The sequence below is a fragment of the Diorhabda carinulata genome, chromosome 4 (assembly GCF_026250575.1).
Source record: "Diorhabda carinulata isolate Delta chromosome 4, icDioCari1.1, whole genome shotgun sequence".
Taxonomy (NCBI): domain Eukaryota; kingdom Metazoa; phylum Arthropoda; class Insecta; order Coleoptera; family Chrysomelidae; genus Diorhabda; species Diorhabda carinulata.
Window position 1 is genome coordinate 24424693 of NC_079463.1, and position 19276 is coordinate 24443968.

Here is a 19276-nt window from a genome sequence, read left to right on the forward strand (position 1 = left end):
TAAATATTTATATATAATCAATTATATTTAAAGTGATAAGAGAGTATCCAAAAAACAAGACGGTATCATGTATTTTTTTATGGAGATTCCAAAATACAATCAGTTTTTGAGTTTGAGCAATGGTTTTCTTGACTTTTCTCCACTTTTCCTCACTTAATGATTTTTTTCGGAGAAACTGTTTGCTTTTGAGGGATCCTCATACCAAATTACCCCCTCGTGCAAAATTCAGTTTATTCCATTCATGGTTGGTCAAAGTTCCACAATCTGATTTCAAAAATTTACCTTACCTTGCTTTCGCATTCAAATATTTATATAAACCCGTGAAATAATCTAACAACACAATAATGGTATTAACATTTAATTAAAGAAAAGTCTTATTGTAATGGTTCACAAAATATGTTGGTCCATTCATATTTACATCAAAGCATGAGTATGGTATTTTGTAACAGATCTCATGTTCTTATATCCTAAAACAATTAATACTAAAGATGACTAGAAAGATTCCCGTTAAGTTTGTTTTACTATTTTTTTTTTATTTCGAGTTAAAAATAAATAAATACGAGAAGGAAACATTCAAAACCTCACAATTCCAAATTTTACCAAATCGAGTTAAGCACTGATGTAGGTAGATGTCTTTATGGCAAAAACTCTCAGAGCCCCTTTCAAATTTTGTTGAAGAACAAAGTTTCAAGCAAAACCTCATTTATTTTACTAGCAGTTTCAAACAAAAACGAGCATGTCCATCAAACCAATAAGAAAAGGACCCGCTGGTCACGTGAACTGTCAATGTTGTTGTTTATGGCTTCACCAGTTTGTAGATTATGTTCTACAGTGTTTCGGTGTGCGAATTGCTTAGCTAGTGTTTTGATACAAAAATATGGAAGATATTGATTGTGGAAGTAGTGTATTAGTGAAAAGTACTTCAAAGCCTACCAAATGTGAAACTGCCAAAGACTTGAGACATTCTGGCTCTTCTTGCTGTAATGTTTTTACCCCGCCTTAACACAATACAAAGGTATTCTATTGTGTTAAATTGCGACTAATTGATGCTTTGGACGCAATTGACTGTGTCGTTCTTCTAAACAAACAATTACAAGATCAAACCTACAGTATTATATGGTAATGAATGTTGGATGATGTAAAACAAAGAGGAAAATAAGACAATTTGTTGGAGGGGTACTAGTGGAACAAGATGAGAGGAGAAGTGGTCAGGCAGAGGTCTATGTTGATTGGGGCATATAGCCAGAATGGAAGAAAACAACCATAGAAAAGAAGATCGATCAGCATACATGTGACTGCGACGAAGACGACTGTGCAATCCATATTTAATTCAAAACTGAAGCAATGAGCAATTATTTGTAGTTTTATTAAAGACTATTATCTTTTTTACCATTTTTAGCATAATAGGACTTTTCCATCTTCGTTACTCTTGAAAGTTAAAACGTTTTTAAATTAAAGTTGATGTCTTAGAATTTGTATTTGGTTTTTTTGCTGTTAAAATAAACTATTCTAAGTGCATTTTGTTATTGTTTAGCCCCATTTACATAGTTCATTTATTAATACGAATTTCATTCAAAACTATTTCAGTCCCATGCAAACTCAAACAAAACCTCGCATGTCCAAAATTTAAACTTAAATATTAGATAGGAAATGTCTCAATTGAAGGACATGTGGGGTTTTAAGTGTTACCTCGTCATATCATTACTACAATCAATAAATATTTATACAGTGCTTTTGATTATATGCCAATCAAATTAATATATTTCAAGGAATTAATTTCAATCAATTGAAAACCTCTATCTGCTCTTAAATGCGTGTAATCTGACTTTCCACCATCCCCATTTTGTACTGTTGACTCAGTGACTTCGTCGAATGAACAAGTGCCAGTACCGTGAAAGTGAAGTGAACTCAGGTGTCAGTACGGCTATTTCTTGGCGACCAAAGAAAGGATGGAGACAGCTATAATCACAACTTATATACAGAAGGTTGTTTATCAAACTAAAATCGTTTTTATTTTATTTACCTTTTCGCCTCTACTAAAAATTTTATTTTCTTGACTCAAGTTGTTTTTGAAATGACCTCGCAATTTTTTGTCATATGGCATTATTGTGCTTCTTTGGACTCAAAATTAAATGATAAGAAATTAATTTGAATTACAATTTAAGTAATAATAATTGTGATTTTATTGTGAGTAGAAAGCATTTATTTAGTCAAAAAATTCAGTTTGGTTCTTATCTTTGCTTCATAAGGCAAAGCCATAACCCATTTCCTTAGCCCGATTAATACTACCGAGCACAGAACTAACATAGCTCCACCTATAGAAAATTTGTTTGGGATTTCATTAAAAAAAATTACCTGCCATATGAAAGCAAAAACAATATCACTGCTTCTAGCTATAGCAACAGGACCAGCCTGCTCCATTTGTAAAGCTAACGTTAGTAGAATTTGTCCCATAAAACTGAAAATTGCCAGTGCTACTATAAGATATCTATCCATACCACAAGGTGGCATGCACAATGCTCCCAATAAGATAGTTATTATAAAACACTGAACGAAAGCGAAAGCTCCAAAATTAGTCATGATTACTGAAAAATGTATCCCTTTAAGAGCACGTAATAGAACATAGGCATTGGCCCCAAATAATGTAGCCGAAAAAGCCGCAACTGCTCCCCACATTTCAGTCTTCTGTCCGTTATCACCAAGTGAATTCACAGTATCTCCCAACAATAAGGGAGGTCTAGTAATCAGAACAACTCCAATTAGAGTGAGTATAACTGAAACAACATTAAATAACCCACAGGGTTCTTTTAAGAACATCCTGGCGAAAATACCTGTAAAAACAGGCACAGAAAAAACTATAACTGAAGCATCTGCGAGAGGCATGTGGCGGAATGCATAGAAACTCAATACCAAAGATACTGTACCAGTTAATGATCTTAAAAGCAACATAATACGTTTTCCTTTTGGAAAAACTGTTTCTTCTCTATAAATTATTATTGGTATTGCTGGTAGGAGTACTCCCAAATAACGGTAAGCAGCTAAAGCCATCGGATGCACGTCGGTCATCCATTTAACAATTACAGAACATAGTGAAAAAAATAATGAACTTAACGTTGCTAAGATTAATCCTAGATAGGGGCAATGGCAACATGGTCTTGAATCCGGAATTTTATACTCCTCTTCGAGTTCCTCATCAACGAGCTGCTGCAGTTCTACGTTCTCTGACATTATTTCGTTTCTAAAAAGATTGTTTTCATTTTCATTTGCTAAAATTTAAATTAAACAATACCTTTGAGGGTCTCTTAGGAGTCATAAAGTTACAAAATCAGTCTTATATTCAGTTTCTAATACTGAGATTTTACATTACGGTTTGAATAAATCATTTTTAACTTATTTTGTATTTTTAATCACTGCATGATTCCGAATTGCGACATTTTTGTCAAATTTAAAAATTGATTTGTTTTGGTTTAGGACTGGTCCATAAATAGCAGTTTTTCGCGAATCGTAACGTGATATTACGTAAAAATTTAATGGATGTAAAGCTCAATTAAAAAAGACCCTTAAATATAAATAATTACCTAATATTACGTATTAATTTTGATTCTCTAGTTATATTTAATTTATTCGCTAAATGAAATACTGTTATTAAGTTATGAAAAAAGTACTAGTAGTGGTACGAACTTTTTTGATACTCGTGATGTCACAGATTTGAATGAAACTTTTTTGTAACATGTCAATGTAGCAAGCACCTTCGAAACTTGATCGTTACCTTGTAGCAGTAGCCACCGTCAGTCAAACGTCATAGATTTCTAAAAATTTCAAAACATTTTTGGAAGAATCATTAAATTGCAGTTCTAATAAACAAAAAAACTAAGGCAACTTCAAAAAACACAACACATTCATTTTTCTAAATGCATACTTTTATTTTAGCTATTTTTTCTAATTAAAACATCAATTGGAATTTGTGTAATGAAAATGTAAGATGGACATAGTTTCTACAACGTTTCGTTACAAAGTTTTGCCAATAGTTTCCAGATTATTAATAGCACGTAGAACTTATGCCAGGTAAATATTTAGGTTATTATAATTAATTGTAATTGAAACCCTAATTATTTATTAGGTTAGCTGAAGTAGGTAGATTGGAAACACCAAAAGTATCTGGAAAATATGAAACTGGTCAGTTGATTTTACACCGAGTTTTTGGTTATAGAGGCGTTGTTCTCTTTCCCTGGTTAGCTAGAGTTTATGATAGAGATTTACCTAATCGACGTGAAGCCGACGACGATGCTTCACAGAGCGTTGGCAAAGAAGTAAGAGGAAGAACTCACACGTTTTATCAAGTTTTAATTGATCAGCGAGATTGTCCATATATTGTAAGTGTTTTATTCACAATTCCATTTTGTAATATGCAATAGCTGAATCTATTTAAACACTTTGTTTAATTACCGATCAATACTAGAGTGGTTTTTAGTGCCTATTTTATTCAAATAAATAATAATCATGGTGTATACATTTTTGCTTCTAATCTGTAATTATTAATCACTTTTTCTGATAAAGCTTGTTTGATTTTGTCTGTCTATAAAAAAGTATCTCATTTTTTTAGTTGTACGAAATTTATGTTTGTGTATAATTTACAAATTTCAAGAGAAACATCATTAGAATTAATTAGGAAAATAATAGTTGTGAGAATTCAAGCTTTTAACCATTTTACTTACCTTGTAAATCTCGAAGCTTTCTCAATGTATGATGACTGTTAAAATTTAAACTGAATCTTCACACTACCAATGACTTTTGAGTAAATATATTGAAATGTGACTGCTTTGGAACGAGTGTGCATGAGGCAGATAGGTAGATTAAGATGCATTGTCTCTGAAGAGACTTGTGCGACAGTAACCTGGCAATGGTAAGCATTGTTTCAACTGAAACTGGCACAGCTAGGGATTAAACTCCGCAACTGTAGTGTACCTGGTGTGGGGGTAGTGTCAGTCACAAATACCTAGTGATCAAATACTAGTTGTTAGTTGCAATGTTTTTAAATAATACAAAACTTTTGTTTACACCTTAAGAAAATGAAAAACTGCTGGAAGCGATAGCACCTAATTTTCGTCTTAATGACTTGAAAAAGTCTGTATAAGCTTTCAAACTTAAAAATATAAAAGGGATAAAAAATAAAAATGGTATTGTATTGAGATCAGTTGAAGGAAATATTAAAAGATGAAAGGTATCTATAAGAAGTTGAACAAGCTATACCGAAGCTAAAAAGAGGTAAAGAAGTGAGCTATGACAGTATCACATCAGAGATGCTAAAAAATTTGGGAGAAAGGTCTACAAATGCTAACAAAAATACTACAGCAAATAAGGATGACAGAAAAAATTTGGAAATTGGCATATTACTACCACTTTTTAAAAAAGGATACAAAACAGACTATAATAGTTATAGAGGCTTAACATTGATAAGGATTGTGCTGAAAGTTCACAAGAGTATCATAGAGAATAGACAAAAGAAAATACTGACAACCAATTAGAGGAATTGCAAAGCAACTTTAGGAAAGGAATAGGTACAAAAGATCCTGAATTGGCATTGAGACAGATAATGGAGCAAAAAACTGAGAACAAATCAAAAGGTATACCTCGCTTTAATAGACATCCAAAAAGCATTTGGCTGAGTATTAAGGAACCATATAAGAAATAATTTACAACAAAGAGCAGTTGGAGTCAAATTGAAAAACAATATCAGGATTATATATGAAACAACGAAGAGAGGAAAAATAGTGGCCAATCTAGGGATTCCGTGACTGAAGAAGGATTAAGACAGGGGGAGTACTGAGTCCTGCGCTATACATGGATGATGTATTGAAATATGTAATTGAAACAGATACAAGTAGGGTACAGAAATATGGAAGAAGTTGGAATCTCTGAATGTGTTTTTGCAGACAATTTAGTATTGTTTGCTAAAAATGGAATGGAATTGAAATATAATTTATTATCATGGAAACAGGTATTAAAATTGAGGAAACTGAATACCAACTTTTGGAGAAGACAAAAATAATGGTAGTGGGGCAACAAGAAGACCTCAAAATGATACTTTTTTCTGATTGTCTAAAACAACACGTTTTATCAATGGAATCAATATGTCAAAACCACTAAAAAATAACTTAAATGGTGTTGGAATAAGTTTATTTGTGGCAGTCTTTTCATCCTCATTTATTACAATTTCTTTTCTTTTTTCTTATTTGATGAGGCACAACTTATTCTCCAATTAATCTGTTGTAATTCAAACACATATCTATTAGTACCATATTTTAATCTATGAGTCGTTGATGATAAGCTAAGATTTTTATGTAAAAGAAATTTGCCACTGAAAAATATAAATTTGTCACATTAGGAATCAGTGTATGGGTGTATCTAGGAAATTTCTATCAAATTTATTTTTAGAGAGCTCAAACAGAAGCAGTAACATTCTTAGGAAATCAAGATTCTTCCAGAAGTCTATATGCTATTCCAGGTCTAGATTATGTTGCTCACGAAGATATTATTCCGTACGTTAGTGCAGAAAAGTCACCTTTAAACCATGAACTATTTGACAAATTTTTGGCTGTGAATCCCAAAGGAGGTAAATACTGACAACATATTTTATTATAAATAATTTGAATTTAAAATTTTTATTGCAGACCCGCCTTTCTTAGCTCAAGACACACTGAAAGCTTGGCAAAACAAAAACCATCCTTGGCTAGAACTATCAGATGTACATAAAGAAACTACTGAAAATATTAGGGTGACAGTTATACCATTTTATATGGGCTGTAGAGATTCACATGCAAGTTCCGTTTATTGGGTGAGTAAAATGTAGTTGATCAATATATACGTAACGCAGTCCATGACTTCTTGGTCTCATATAATAAAGTGCGTTCGTACAACCGTGATCTACTAAGGCAGTTGCATTAGAAAATTTTCACGAAAAAATCAGCCGAAGTGTGCGCTTGCTTAGTATCCAAGGCTACTGTATACGAATGTGGCTTCACAGAGATTGAACATCCACCATGTAGCCCTGACTGATCTGGCCCCATCCAACTATTTTTTGTTTCTTATTGAAGAAATTTATAAAGCTTCTACCTACACACACACACACACACACACACACACACACACACACACACACACACACACACTATATAACGACAATGGTGGAGCTAACCCTTCACGATACACCTCCTGGAATCTATAAAATTAGAGGGAAAACAGAGACTACTAAGATAAGAACCTGTCAAAATGCCAGGTGATGATGCAATATCGTGTCTTAACATTTGTGGACTTTGTTTGGGTGCGGATATTTAATGGGGCTGGCTTTCGCACTCATGTGGTTGTGTGTGTTATAAGATTTGTAAGTCTCTTTTGTATAATTTTGTTATAAAGTTCATTTGTTGTAATTTAAATCAGATTCTAAAAATTCTAGTACATTTGAGATGAACTGAAAAAGTGGGAATACTGGAAACAAATTAATGACAGTTGTTACAATACTGATAGAAGAGTTGAGAATTATCAATTCGTAAGATTTTACACACTGTGTATATCTAAATTTTTGTTATTTTAGTGGAGATATTGCATAAGATTGGAAAACTTGGGTTCACTTAGTGTTCAACTGAGAGAGAGACATTGGAGAATATTTTCTTTATCTGGTACTTTAGAGACTGTAAGAGGTCGAGGTGTAGTAGGACAAGAACCAATTTTAACAAGGACTCTTCCAGCTTTTCAATATAGTAGTCACGTGAGTTTGCAAGCTCCTAGTGGTCACATGTGGTGAGTAATCGATTAAGTATTCTCAAGATATCTTTTGTATAATTTTTTTTATTGATGAATATAATTTAAATCGTTTTTTAGGGGTACATTTAGAATGGAACGTGAAGATGGATATACTTTCGACTGTAGAATACCACCTTTTTCATTAGAAAGTAAACCTGAAGGTGGCTCTGCATCTCCTCCAGATTCCACTTAAATACTTACCTTGTATATTAAATTGGAAAGATGTATATATTGTATTGATATTTAACAAAGAAAGAAGTTCAAAATGACAAATGAAATTTAATTTTCTTGTTAATTCCAAAAAAAAACAATGTTCTTACCATACCAGATGTTAGAACTCTTCCTGAATCTAAATAGCAATAACAATTTTTCAGATCAAACTTTATTTACTTACAATATAAGTATTTTTAAATTAGTGTTTTTGAGTTACATGAATGGTAATATCATATCCGTTTATCGGTTGTAACTTCCAAATCCGAGGCCGACGCCTCTCATGGTATGCGTCGTGGTCCGTGCCACTTCGTATTGTTGTTCCATGGCGCTGAACATTTCGTCTTGTTTTTTAAGCACTTCGCTGGCAGCTTTATTTCCATCATTTGGTGTTTTAATGCCCATTAAACGTTTGAATTTATTGGCCACTTTACCTGAAACGAATTTATCGACAATATAAATTTTTGAGATGATCTATCTCTGGAAGTGATGAGGGAGAAGTATTTTTTCGACAGGAGAAAAACATCCCTATAAATAAAGCGCATTTAAATTTTCGGCTAGAATCTAGAGAATATTATGATACATAATTTGTTATGAAATCTTATAAACACAAACTGATAGTTTAGAGAAGAGCTAATTGAGTTATGGGAATCTAAACATCTATTGGACAGCCCTGTATTGTTTATTATTTCAGCAGTATGGTCTCATTTTATTCTTCCTCCAAGGGGCTACGTTTATAACTTGTTTCGATTTTAAGAAATGCGAGCCAGAGTCTCACAGCCTTTTTCTATCGTCAACTTCACCATTGTAAAGCAAGTGTTGAGTTATTTTAGTGGCCTCTTGGAAAAAGCGACATGTATCACCGGAAAATTTTCCCATGATCTGCAAACGATAATTCATGGGGCAATGCTATTTTGTTCTAATTTTCTTGGCTTTTCCCATCTCGTCGAGTAAAAGAGGAATGACTTTCTTCGATCATTTTCCAGGATTTAATTTTCTTCTTTTGTTTTCATTATGTAAGTGCCATTGCTTGGTGGCAGCCTGGGAACCTGCAGATGGCTCTGGGCCAATAGAGGAAGTTACTCTTTCTAACTGATCTACTAATTCAGTATAATTATATCAAAATATAGATCACCTACCACCTGTATATAAAAGTAAACTTTTTTAACAATACTAAAAAAAATTTTTATGCTTAATTGTCAAATCACAAAAAATAAGTAGGAAACATATTAAATTATACACAGTTACTTTGACATTTGTAAAACGGAATTAGAAAATGTTATAGTCTTTTCTATCATTCACAGCTTTCTCATTTCTATGTATGTGAACTATTTCTAATTTTTGTTTCTTGTATTTGAGTCATGTATGTTATCTAGCTTTCATTTTTGATCGTATTGTTGATTTTTCAATCTATTTTCTAAATATTGAGATGCCTGTCCTATGTAAACAGCATCACAATTATTACCAGGAACATCCTTAGTATAGAAAGTTTCTGCTGATAATCAGAAGCCATTTAATAGTCGGTTTGTTGAATTAAGAGACTCATCCATCCTCAGTTTCGAATTTATTAGTCCATTAATTGTGATTTTGGAATGTCAAGTTAGATTTTCTCAAATTCATATTTAAATTATCTGTAACCACATTTGCGAAAACATTACAATCATACAGTGACTTGTGCGCAGTTGTCAGTTTTTAGTTCCTTACAATCTGATGATAATTCAGATCATATTTTCACTTTTCCAAAGAAAAGACTTTTTTATTGAAAACTGATATTGACCGACGTCTTTGTTATTTCACACTACCCTATTTGTACTCACCGTTAAAATAAGATTTATGGACCAGTTTCAGCTATTTACGCCCCATCAGAGTAATATATTTTTTTCATTTAGACTACTTATATAGTGAATTTGGGCAGGATGACATTCATTATATTGGAGACTGCTATTATATAAAGGTTGTGTTAGGCAATTCCCCAGAAATTGATATTAGGAAGGTAGGTATCAAATAGCTAGTAATAAGAATTAGTTAAAAAAATTTTATGGGGAAAGAATGTGCATAGAATCATAACATTCTTTCTCAACTTACCGTCCGTATCTTGTGCAAAAGTTGTTCCTTCCCAAACTTTAGTTGCTTTTGGTGCATTTGGAAGTGGCTCTGGAGCTGCTGTTGAAGCAGTTGAAGTTTCCTCGCCTTTTTTCTGCCACAATAATTTACGTTTTTCAATTTGGTCTCGAAATCGTCCAGTAATACCAGGCATGAAGAATCTATCTTTATTTTGAGGATCGTTACCTTGTTCAGTGACTAGCTGATTGGATTTTGGATCTTGATTTATAAAAAAATTATTATTATGAGACAATGAGTTTTTTTTATAATAATATAAGTTATTACATTACTCACCGTTTTGATTAAATTTATTGTTTCGTCTATCAAATCTTCTTTGGAAACCTCCCCTTCCTATTCTTTCGCGTGACCTAGATCTAGATCGTCTAGGAGATCTGCTACGTCTCCTATCTCTACTGTCTCTGGGCGATCTGCTTCTTCTTCGATCCCTATCTTGTCTACTTCTGTCATCTCTGCTACTATAACTTAAAAAAAATTACTTTGAAGGAAATCCGTAATTTTTTATCAACTGATGATATATTCATGGTGTATTTGCAGAGTTTACCATCATAAAACCAACGATCATAATTCCAATGCCTGGGAAAAACAGACAGGGTGCAACGCAGTGCCACTCGGTATTAGTCAGAATATCGTAGGTATTATGATCGTGAAATAAGAGAATTACAACGTCGTAGCTGAGTACACAGAAACATTTTTACAGAAGAAGAAACGAGACAGTTTAATTGATACACAATAACGTGAAGTAACAGCTAAAGAGATCACAAGCCATTCTGTGGAAAGGTAACGCTGGTTAGGGGTGGGAACTTGAATGAGGTTTAGCTTGAAGGGTGCGCAATTTCCATCCTATTTGTATAAAAAAACTCTAATGCCTGGTTCTTTGAGCTTTAGCATAGATCGTTGGTTCATATCAGGCTCGAAGGACCACACTGTAATTGTGTGTTGGTGAAGTGGAAGTAAGTAGTGTGTTTAGTGAGATTTGGAAAAAACTTTATAATAAAAGGGTTGAGTCAAGTAATAGTTCGCTTTCTCGTGATTTACATATTGATTTAAAGTAAATCAAAAATGGACAAGCAACCATCTCTGGACCACTACATATGGATTGACCTAAAACATAGTACGATAATGGATATACTGTTCTAACACACTAATCGAAATTATGCTACAAATGTAGTTTGAAAAAAACTTTCAGAGGGAAATATAATGTGGAGATTCTCCCATTTGGTGAGTACGATTAATCATAAGTGAAAACCAGTTTGAACAGTTTCTGTTGGAACATGAAGTTGGCAGAAGCTTCAAACTTAAGTTGCGGGGTGTATTGAAATAATATATTAACAAATGAAACCAAAATTTTAGTTTCTAGGTTGAAGAGGGAAATATTTCCGTATGTGTCTAGCTTAGAGTGGTAGAGTTCAATATTTCCATTTCAATAAGATATTTTTACAAAAATTACATCAACGATTTTAAGGAAATCAATATCGAATGTAGGACCGCACAGTTTAATAATGGAAATCGAATGTTTGTATGAAAATTCTTTTATTAGGTCTCATCAAATGACTACAATACTATAGTAAGGAGACATTCAAAGACCTTTTTGTCGATATCAACATCCCCAATCACAGATGCAATGAAAGAGTGTAACTACTGCCTAGTTTCGACGTTAATACGTCTCACCAGAGTGGTATAACAACCTCTCGTTCGAGAAGACGTCAAAGAAGAATTTGGTTCATGTAGTTGAACTTTCCCCAGCAAACACAAAGTGGCGCTATCCAACCACGAATCATTGGTCAGGTAGGAATTTAAGGTAGTCGTCGATAATATAGAAGATTCCATTTCGATGGATGGAATGGTATATGAGGTGTGTCAAATATATCAAAATATATGATTTTAGGCTTCTGCTAATTGAATTTTTTAAAAGGATAACAACTTGACGTTTCGATCTGTTGTGGTCTTTATCAAAATATTTGTTGCATTAATTTAATGTTTTCTGGAGTGAGTAGTCACAGGAGCACCCGCACATAGGTTATCTTAAATGCTTCTCGTCCCCAGTGAAACAATTTTTATAATTATTGAAAATAATTGGACAAAAGTCACCATTAACAGCCCTCATTCTATTTTTGATTTTTGTGTTCTTTAGTAAACAGATTTACAACAGGGGGCAACTCAATTGGTGACGTTATCCAAAACAAGTTGACTGAGTTGTCGTTCGAGATTTACTATAATAAAATAGAATTTTTTCCTCAATAAAGTCACTGTTTGAAAAATGACTTCCGTAAAACTAACATCCTATAAACACCATAATTTATATCCCTGGAAGCACCATTAGCCGATGATACTCACTATAAACATTTGATATATTTTTTAATTATTATTATAAGTTTTGAGGTTATTGCGTCTCACTATAGTGGTAAAACAACCTCTCGTTCCAGTTGAAACCCTAACTGAAGACAATGTTAGTTATTTGGGTCATGTAGTTGAACATTTTCCAGCGAATGCTATCTGGCGCCAGTCTCACCAACACCATTAGCCGTTGATACTCACTATAAACATTTTTTAAATATTATTATATTAATCTCTGTAATAAAATAAAAAAATAAGGATGGATTATCTACGACCAGTGTTAAGGTGTAAGAAGAAATGATCTTCGATAAACTTTTAATTTAATAAAGATGATGTTATGGTATACCACCAACCTTTCTCTCGATTTAGCTCTTCTATCATCTTTTCTATCTTCGTCCCTTTCTCTATATCTGTCCCTATTTCTGTCGTCGTCTCTACTTCTGCTGTCCCGGTTTTTAGATCTGTCTTCATCTCTATACCTTAAAAAAATTTCGATAAATTTCTTATCAATAATTAAGGAGGAAATGATATTTTTGATCTTAAAAGTTAGATTCAAACCAACAGTAATGGATTTAATGTGTTGAACACGAAACGCTCTTCAGATAGTATAATTGTGAGTATTGGTGTAAACAGTGTGTTCAGTATGAATATCATCAATATTTCCAGAAATTCCAGACACTTAATTAGAACATTGGTGGGTTTTACAATATTGGGAATACGAGGCTTCATACTTGTCTTCATTGCCGCCACCAGAAGCTTTGACGGTAGAAAACGTTCTAGGCGAACCCGCTGAAGATAAACGTGTTGTATTGATCAGTAAACGTGACCGAGGACTCACAAGCTCTGATGAATGAATCTACCTTTGAGTACTTCTACAGTGAAAAGAAGACTGAGAGTAGCGGGTCTTTTTGGAACGGTGGCAGTGCAGAAACCTCTTTTAAGACTTCAAAATGAAATCAAGAGATTGCAGTATTCTAAAGAACATAAAAATTTGACGCATAAGAGTGGGAAAGAGTTTTATGGAGTGATGAGTCGAAGTTTGAGGTTTTTGGGTTCAAGAGACTAGTATTTGTGCGCAGGTCAAAGGAAGAACAGATGTTAGATCCATATGTAAGACACGACGGAGACTTGGTGATGTTTTGGAGCAATGGCGATTGGAGATCTGGAAAAATTGAAGTGATTTTGAAGAGAGAGGCTGAAAAAATATTAAACGAAAATTTATGGCCACCGCCTGATCGGTAGAAAATTTATTTTCCAGCATGACAATGATCATAAGCATTCCTCGAAGCTTGGCAAAGAGTATTTGAAAGACTTGGAAAGGAAGAATGTACTGAAAGTAATCATTTGGCCGTCCTCAACCCGATTGAGTTTCTAGTTAATTTGAACAAGTCTCTCAAAACAAATGTCATCGACATATCAGCCTGGTACCAACAACCAACTAACATTATGACTTAATTTTGACGTTCTCATTACGAGAAAAGGCGCATCAAGAGCATACACACCGGGATCCGAAAGATGCTTAACTATGTCAGGTCAGGACGAAGTCAGGGAAAACTCTTATGGAGAACCGATCGTCAGAACTAAGTATAGGGGCAAAAGACTAATCGAACCATCTAGTATGGTTCCCTCGCGAACGATTAGAGGCATTGAGGTCGAAACGACCTCAACTTATTCTCAAAGTTTAAATGGGTGAGATCTTTACCGCGAGACTCGAATCATAGTGACAACCTTTGATGTTAAAATTACCTGGATCTTTCTTCTCTGCCGTTGTTTCTTTCCTTATCGGATCTGTCTTCTCGTCGATCTTTGGAAAAATCCTTGTATTTGGGACTACCGCGTTTCGTATCATCTCTATCTCTACCATACCTGGATGGGGATTTGGATTCATCGTCAGAGTCCTGGAGGAAAAAGTCTCTCTTACCTATTTTGATGGTTTTACCAAATCATCTAACGAACAGGATAATGATTTGAAAATAATGAAGTGGAATCGTTAAATCGCGTTTATTAGAAAACAAAATAATTGTTTTAGGCAGTGTAATTAGTAAAATGTTTTTATTGGGTGTCGCTCCGATGGTATAATTTTTTTGCAACATAGAGCTTGAATATTTGAATGAGCCCAATAGTATCTGTTAAGCAAAAATTTTGAAACGGCGCCCACGGAGGCTATTTTACTTATTTACACAAAAATTCTCACTCACTATAAACTTCGAATGCCGATGGGTAGTCCTCTAAGGACTAGGAAGATGGTTGAATCGCTCATTCCGACCGACGAGCGTAGCGAATAATCGAGAAACAATGCAAAGTTTCCATACAATACAAAATAGTACGGTTACTCGACTAGAGATATCGTTAATGTGCGCAACGTTTACTAATTCGACTGCAACTGCGTCTACCTCTCGTCAAAAGATGGCGCTAGGCGCTACTATATATATATATTTTCAAATTTAATAATTCAATTCTCGCCCCCCCCCTTGTATTTTTTCGATATAATATCAGGTAATACTTTGCTTATTTCGGGGGGAGAGGGGAGTTGAACCCTTAAAACCCTCCCCTTGGCTACGCCCATGGTTAGTAAGTTACCTTTCATTTCATATCCTTCTATATATTTCTCATGAGGTCCTTAAGGTACCCCCGAATCGGCATCTACGTACTAATCAGGTTCGGATTGTGCATAAGTGCCCAAAACAGTTTAGGACTAAATTAAAATGATTATTATATAACTCAAATAATAATCTGAACTAATACATTTTCTTTGATCTATTTTCAAGATTAGGTTATGTTATTCATCCGGGATACACGAATATATTCTGCGCGCTGTTTCCTTTACCTATAATGACTTTAGTCCCGGCGATCTAAAAGAGTGGCGTGATTTAATAGGGGAATTTCGCTGTAATCAGTTCAGCCTAAGGGTTAATACTGTGCGCAGATTCCGAGTAAATTGTTTTTCCTTTTGCAACTTTCCGAACTGTCTAGTTCTTAATGATAATAATAACAATATACAATATAATAGAGCGTGTGAGATTTTGTGCAGTTGTTTTTAACTAGATTAACACCAATTTTGTAAATATTCATATAAAGATGGAATTGAATTAATAAATAATATAAAACACATAAAAATAGACTATAGAAAAAGAAAAGAGGTTGTTTTCTTTGGGTTATTCATGACCGTAATGTGGCATACACGAGAATTAGAACTTTATGTTTAATGAGATATTATAATTTGGTGATGATTAATAAAGATTCGAAATCAAAACAACTAAAAGTTGCTAGTCTCACAACCAACTTGCGAGCGGCAATTTTTTTCTATAAATAAATAAATAAATAGCCACTGTGAGAAGGCGAATTAATATTTTGAAAACTAGTACTGTCAAGTTCGACAATAAAATTTCAATAATTGCTCCACATCCAGTATCGTTCTGATCGAATAAAGTTTTTCATTTGACTATGATATATCCAAATCAAAACAATTATTACTTTATATATATATATATATATATATATATATATATATATATATAAACTTGTGATTGATTAATGTAAAATAAACAATTACAATGGGAAATATAATTGAGAAATTCCTTTACTAGTGATATATTCAAAGTGAGTGAAATATAAAAATTGAGTGAGGCGCAATAAATGTGTGTATGTTTACTTTTACCTGTTATATTCGAAACTTGAGTAAATTATTGTTAACAGTCACCATCCTTAAATTGATACTCACCAGGAGATTGATGTAGATGTTCACTATTGGCTTTTTCTGTGTTGAGGCTCGGGTTACAAGTTCTTTACAATATGTTAACAGAGTAAGTTAATATCAAAAGATTCAACTTCATTGTTTGTTTGTTTTGTTAAATTTTCAATAAAATACTTTATTAAATTATTATTTTTTGGATTTTGGATGCCTAAACATTATTCCAACAAATACAAACAAAATTTACGACGGAATAATTAGTATTGTTGCCAACTCGTTCAATGATACCGACCGCGAAGCCGGTCCTGTTCTATTATGTTAATAGAATCTAAAGTTTGGTGGACGCGCCGGATATTTTTTTCCGTAAAAGGTCAATTCTTCGTATTGTATTTATAAGCTATTTACATTATGTTGTGACTGTTTTTATGGAGAAGAAGCCCTTTTATTTGTTTATGGTAATCTAAAGATGCAAGAAACTGAATTACCTAGAAAACTGTTGGATATAAATACGGATCCAGGGACAATAAAAATGGTCCATATATTCATATAGTGAATATATATAAGTTATTGATCCATGATTCTATAAACATTTCATTGAACTGATGATTCTGCAGGATTACAAATTTTTATTTCAATTGCATCTATTTTTGTTATTAAGATCAATTTATAATCAATATTGTATGCTGTAATTTATTTGTTAAATAGTGCAGTTTTATTGTCTTCAGTCTCCTTTAAAAAGTGACTTGTGGGCCTTAATTTGACACAAAGAAGACAGCTCCTCAAAGGCTCGGGTGAGTTTAATGTGAACCTTTAAACTTCCACACATGTAACTGCTGTGCAAGGAGCATACTGCATTTTTCTTTTTTTTCTGTGTTACAGAAATTGTCAATCAAAAGGTAAAAATTGACCATTGTACATAAATATTTTTTTTCTTGAACTCTTCACTACCTTTACATATGTTATTCTTGATAAATCGTCTTGATTTTAGATCTGAAGATATTAGAATTAACAGATATGGCAGCCTGCAGATTCTGTTGGGTGAATGACAAAACCCCACATTCTCTCAAAATGTGAGAATCTACGGAACACCAAAGCACTACACCTTGGAGTAAATGAAATAGAAGATAAAGATCTCTAGCAGCTACAGCCATCCCACATTCTAAACTTTCTCAGAAGATTAAGTTCCCCAGTATTGCAGCAAGAAAGGGGACACAATAAATCCTTTGGACCAGAGTATACATAATACCCCAATATCTATATACATACATGGTATAATATTTTCCAGCTGATCAATGGAAAACTTGTATCTTTTCAAACATTTCAAATTGTTTATCGTTAAATGTTTACAAAAATAGATTATTTTCACAGAACTATATCTGTTGTAAACTGATGAGAATTCTTTTTTTCATGAAAAATGCACATTTTTAATCATAGATGACCCAAAGAGTTACCAAAATATGTTTGCTAATAATTCATGCTTCAATAAAATATTGAAGTTATTTTCAAAATTTAATTGTTAACCTCAGATTATTGAACAAAAATGCCATCTGAGTATTTATTTTTATCTAGCAGGTGAAAAATATCAAATTTCTCATGAAAATCTATGTATTATTTTCATATTTCAAGTTTATTCTCAATGAGCAAAATTGTTTTTCAAAAATTTTTTTATAGTACTCAGAAAGATACTGAAATGATTCTTAGTTAATCGCAAAATCCAAAAAATAAATAGGAATAGTTTAAATTTGAATTAAAAATTGTACTAGTAACATTTCCTATAAAGAATATAATGAAAAGGTTTTCATAACTTTTCTTATAAAATGCATATACAGCTGTTTCAATGTCACTTAATAATATATATTATTTTGTAAGAATAGTGAAGGTTAAACTTACATAATAAAACACATTTTCACTGCAATTTAAAATTTTGCATTAACACAAAGAACCTCAATTTAAACTAACATGATTATTTGATAGTATGCCAAAGAAAAATAAACAAATTGAAGAATGTATGGAGCTATTAAGTTAAAAATTAACGCCAATTATTCAAATGACATTGAGACCATAAAAAAATGCCAATTACTTCAGTTCTAGATAAAAAATGACTAAAACATTGATCATTACCTCACTTAAACTCATCTGAACTTCATCGTAATTTGTGTCATCAGGTTGTTGAGATGTTGTAGGTTTTTTGTAGTTTTTCCCGGGTGGTCCATAAGAATCCTGTCAATAATTGTTGGTTGAAGATCGAACTAATTTTTTGCAGATAGTTGATTAGTAAAAAATAAGCAAATAAATATTACTATTCAAAATGTAAAACCATGCTTTTCAAATTAATTAAAACATATTATGATATACATTTGATTGATACAGCATATCTTCTAAAGTATTATAACATTCTTGTATAAAATATATATTACAATTACGTAAATACGTTCTACTCTTGATCAATAATAAACATGGAGACACATCAACTGAAAAATTCGTACACTCACCATTGATTTTTCATCTGGAGAATCGTCTAAATCATCATCGCTTCCATAATTAACTAAAGAATTCATTTTATATATTGTTTTAAACAGTATATTTCTCACTTTCTAGAACTTTAACATTAGAAAAATTTTCTGGTAACGCTTTATTTGTGATGAACGTCAAATCAAATCAGGACTCTCGATAAGTCAAAGCTCTTCTTCTTTTTTAAGAAGGCTCCTTTTAATTAAAACTACAGCTTAGACTAAGATAAAACGATAATATTCAGGTGATGTAACTTATCAATGAACAAGTGTTTCAGTCATAATTTTAATTATAGAAAAACTCTTATTAATAATCAGCAACGTATCATATACGTCTGCTACAATATTGCATATTTTATGTCGTATGACGTCACACATACTTGACATTTGAGAAACATGGTTGCAATCAGCCACTTCCGTCACGAAGTATAGATATGGATCTAAATAATAAATTTATCTTTCTTTTAAAAATTATAAAAAAAAAATTAATTTTAAAACAGAAGAGAGCTAAAATCAAGAACATTTAGATGCATTGATATATCAAAAGGTCTAAGAAATAAGAAATTTATATCTATACTTCGTGGTCTTATGAATGGTATAACGTCAC

The 19276-nt window shown here is 32.7% G+C and overlaps 3 protein-coding genes across 6 annotated transcripts; 1 reads left to right on the top strand and 2 right to left on the bottom strand.

Annotated features, from left to right (window-relative positions):
• Positions 1 to 342: 342 nt before the first annotated feature.
• LOC130893124 (solute carrier family 35 member G1) lies at positions 343 to 3517 on the bottom strand. Of its 2 annotated transcripts, XR_009059150.1 has the most exons (3): positions 3290 to 3481; positions 2024 to 3238; positions 343 to 1959 (listed from the first exon to the last, which is right to left on the bottom strand). XR_009059150.1 is itself a non-coding variant. In XM_057798935.1 (2 exons), exon 2 carries the CDS (start codon positions 3226 to 3228, stop codon positions 2203 to 2205), a length of 1026 nt encoding a protein of 341 aa, XP_057654918.1. In that variant the 5' UTR covers positions 3229 to 3238; positions 3290 to 3517; the 3' UTR covers positions 343 to 2202. The 2 variants fall into 2 exon arrangements, 1 of the variants encoding a protein (XP_057654918.1); XM_057798935.1 differs by having other exon boundaries at positions 343 to 3238; positions 3290 to 3517.
• A 223-nt stretch (positions 3518 to 3740) lies between these two features.
• LOC130893126 (polymerase delta-interacting protein 2) lies at positions 3741 to 8073 on the top strand. Its single transcript, XM_057798939.1, has 6 exons — positions 3741 to 4065; positions 4121 to 4373; positions 6436 to 6613; positions 6672 to 6835; positions 7592 to 7797; positions 7879 to 8073. Exons 1-6 carry the CDS (start codon positions 3983 to 3985, stop codon positions 7991 to 7993), a joined length of 999 nt encoding a protein of 332 aa, XP_057654922.1. The 5' UTR covers positions 3741 to 3982; the 3' UTR covers positions 7994 to 8073.
• An 87-nt stretch (positions 8074 to 8160) lies between these two features.
• Positions 8161 to 18840, bottom strand: LOC130893125 (uncharacterized protein ZC262.2). Of its 3 annotated transcripts, none has more exons than XM_057798937.1 (7): positions 18652 to 18840; positions 18281 to 18379; positions 14215 to 14366; positions 12822 to 12947; positions 10408 to 10589; positions 10096 to 10332; positions 8161 to 8444 (listed from the first exon to the last, which is right to left on the bottom strand). In XM_057798937.1, the coding sequence occupies exons 1-7, from the start codon at positions 18715 to 18717 to the stop codon at positions 8254 to 8256; spliced, it is 1053 nt and encodes a 350-aa protein (XP_057654920.1). In that variant the 5' UTR covers positions 18718 to 18840; the 3' UTR covers positions 8161 to 8253. The 3 variants fall into 3 exon arrangements, with proteins under 3 accessions (XP_057654920.1, XP_057654919.1, XP_057654921.1); XM_057798936.1 differs by having other exon boundaries at positions 10408 to 10595; XM_057798938.1 differs by having other exon boundaries at positions 10408 to 10595; positions 18281 to 18408; positions 18652 to 18681.
• Between the last annotated feature and the right edge of the window lie 436 nt (positions 18841 to 19276).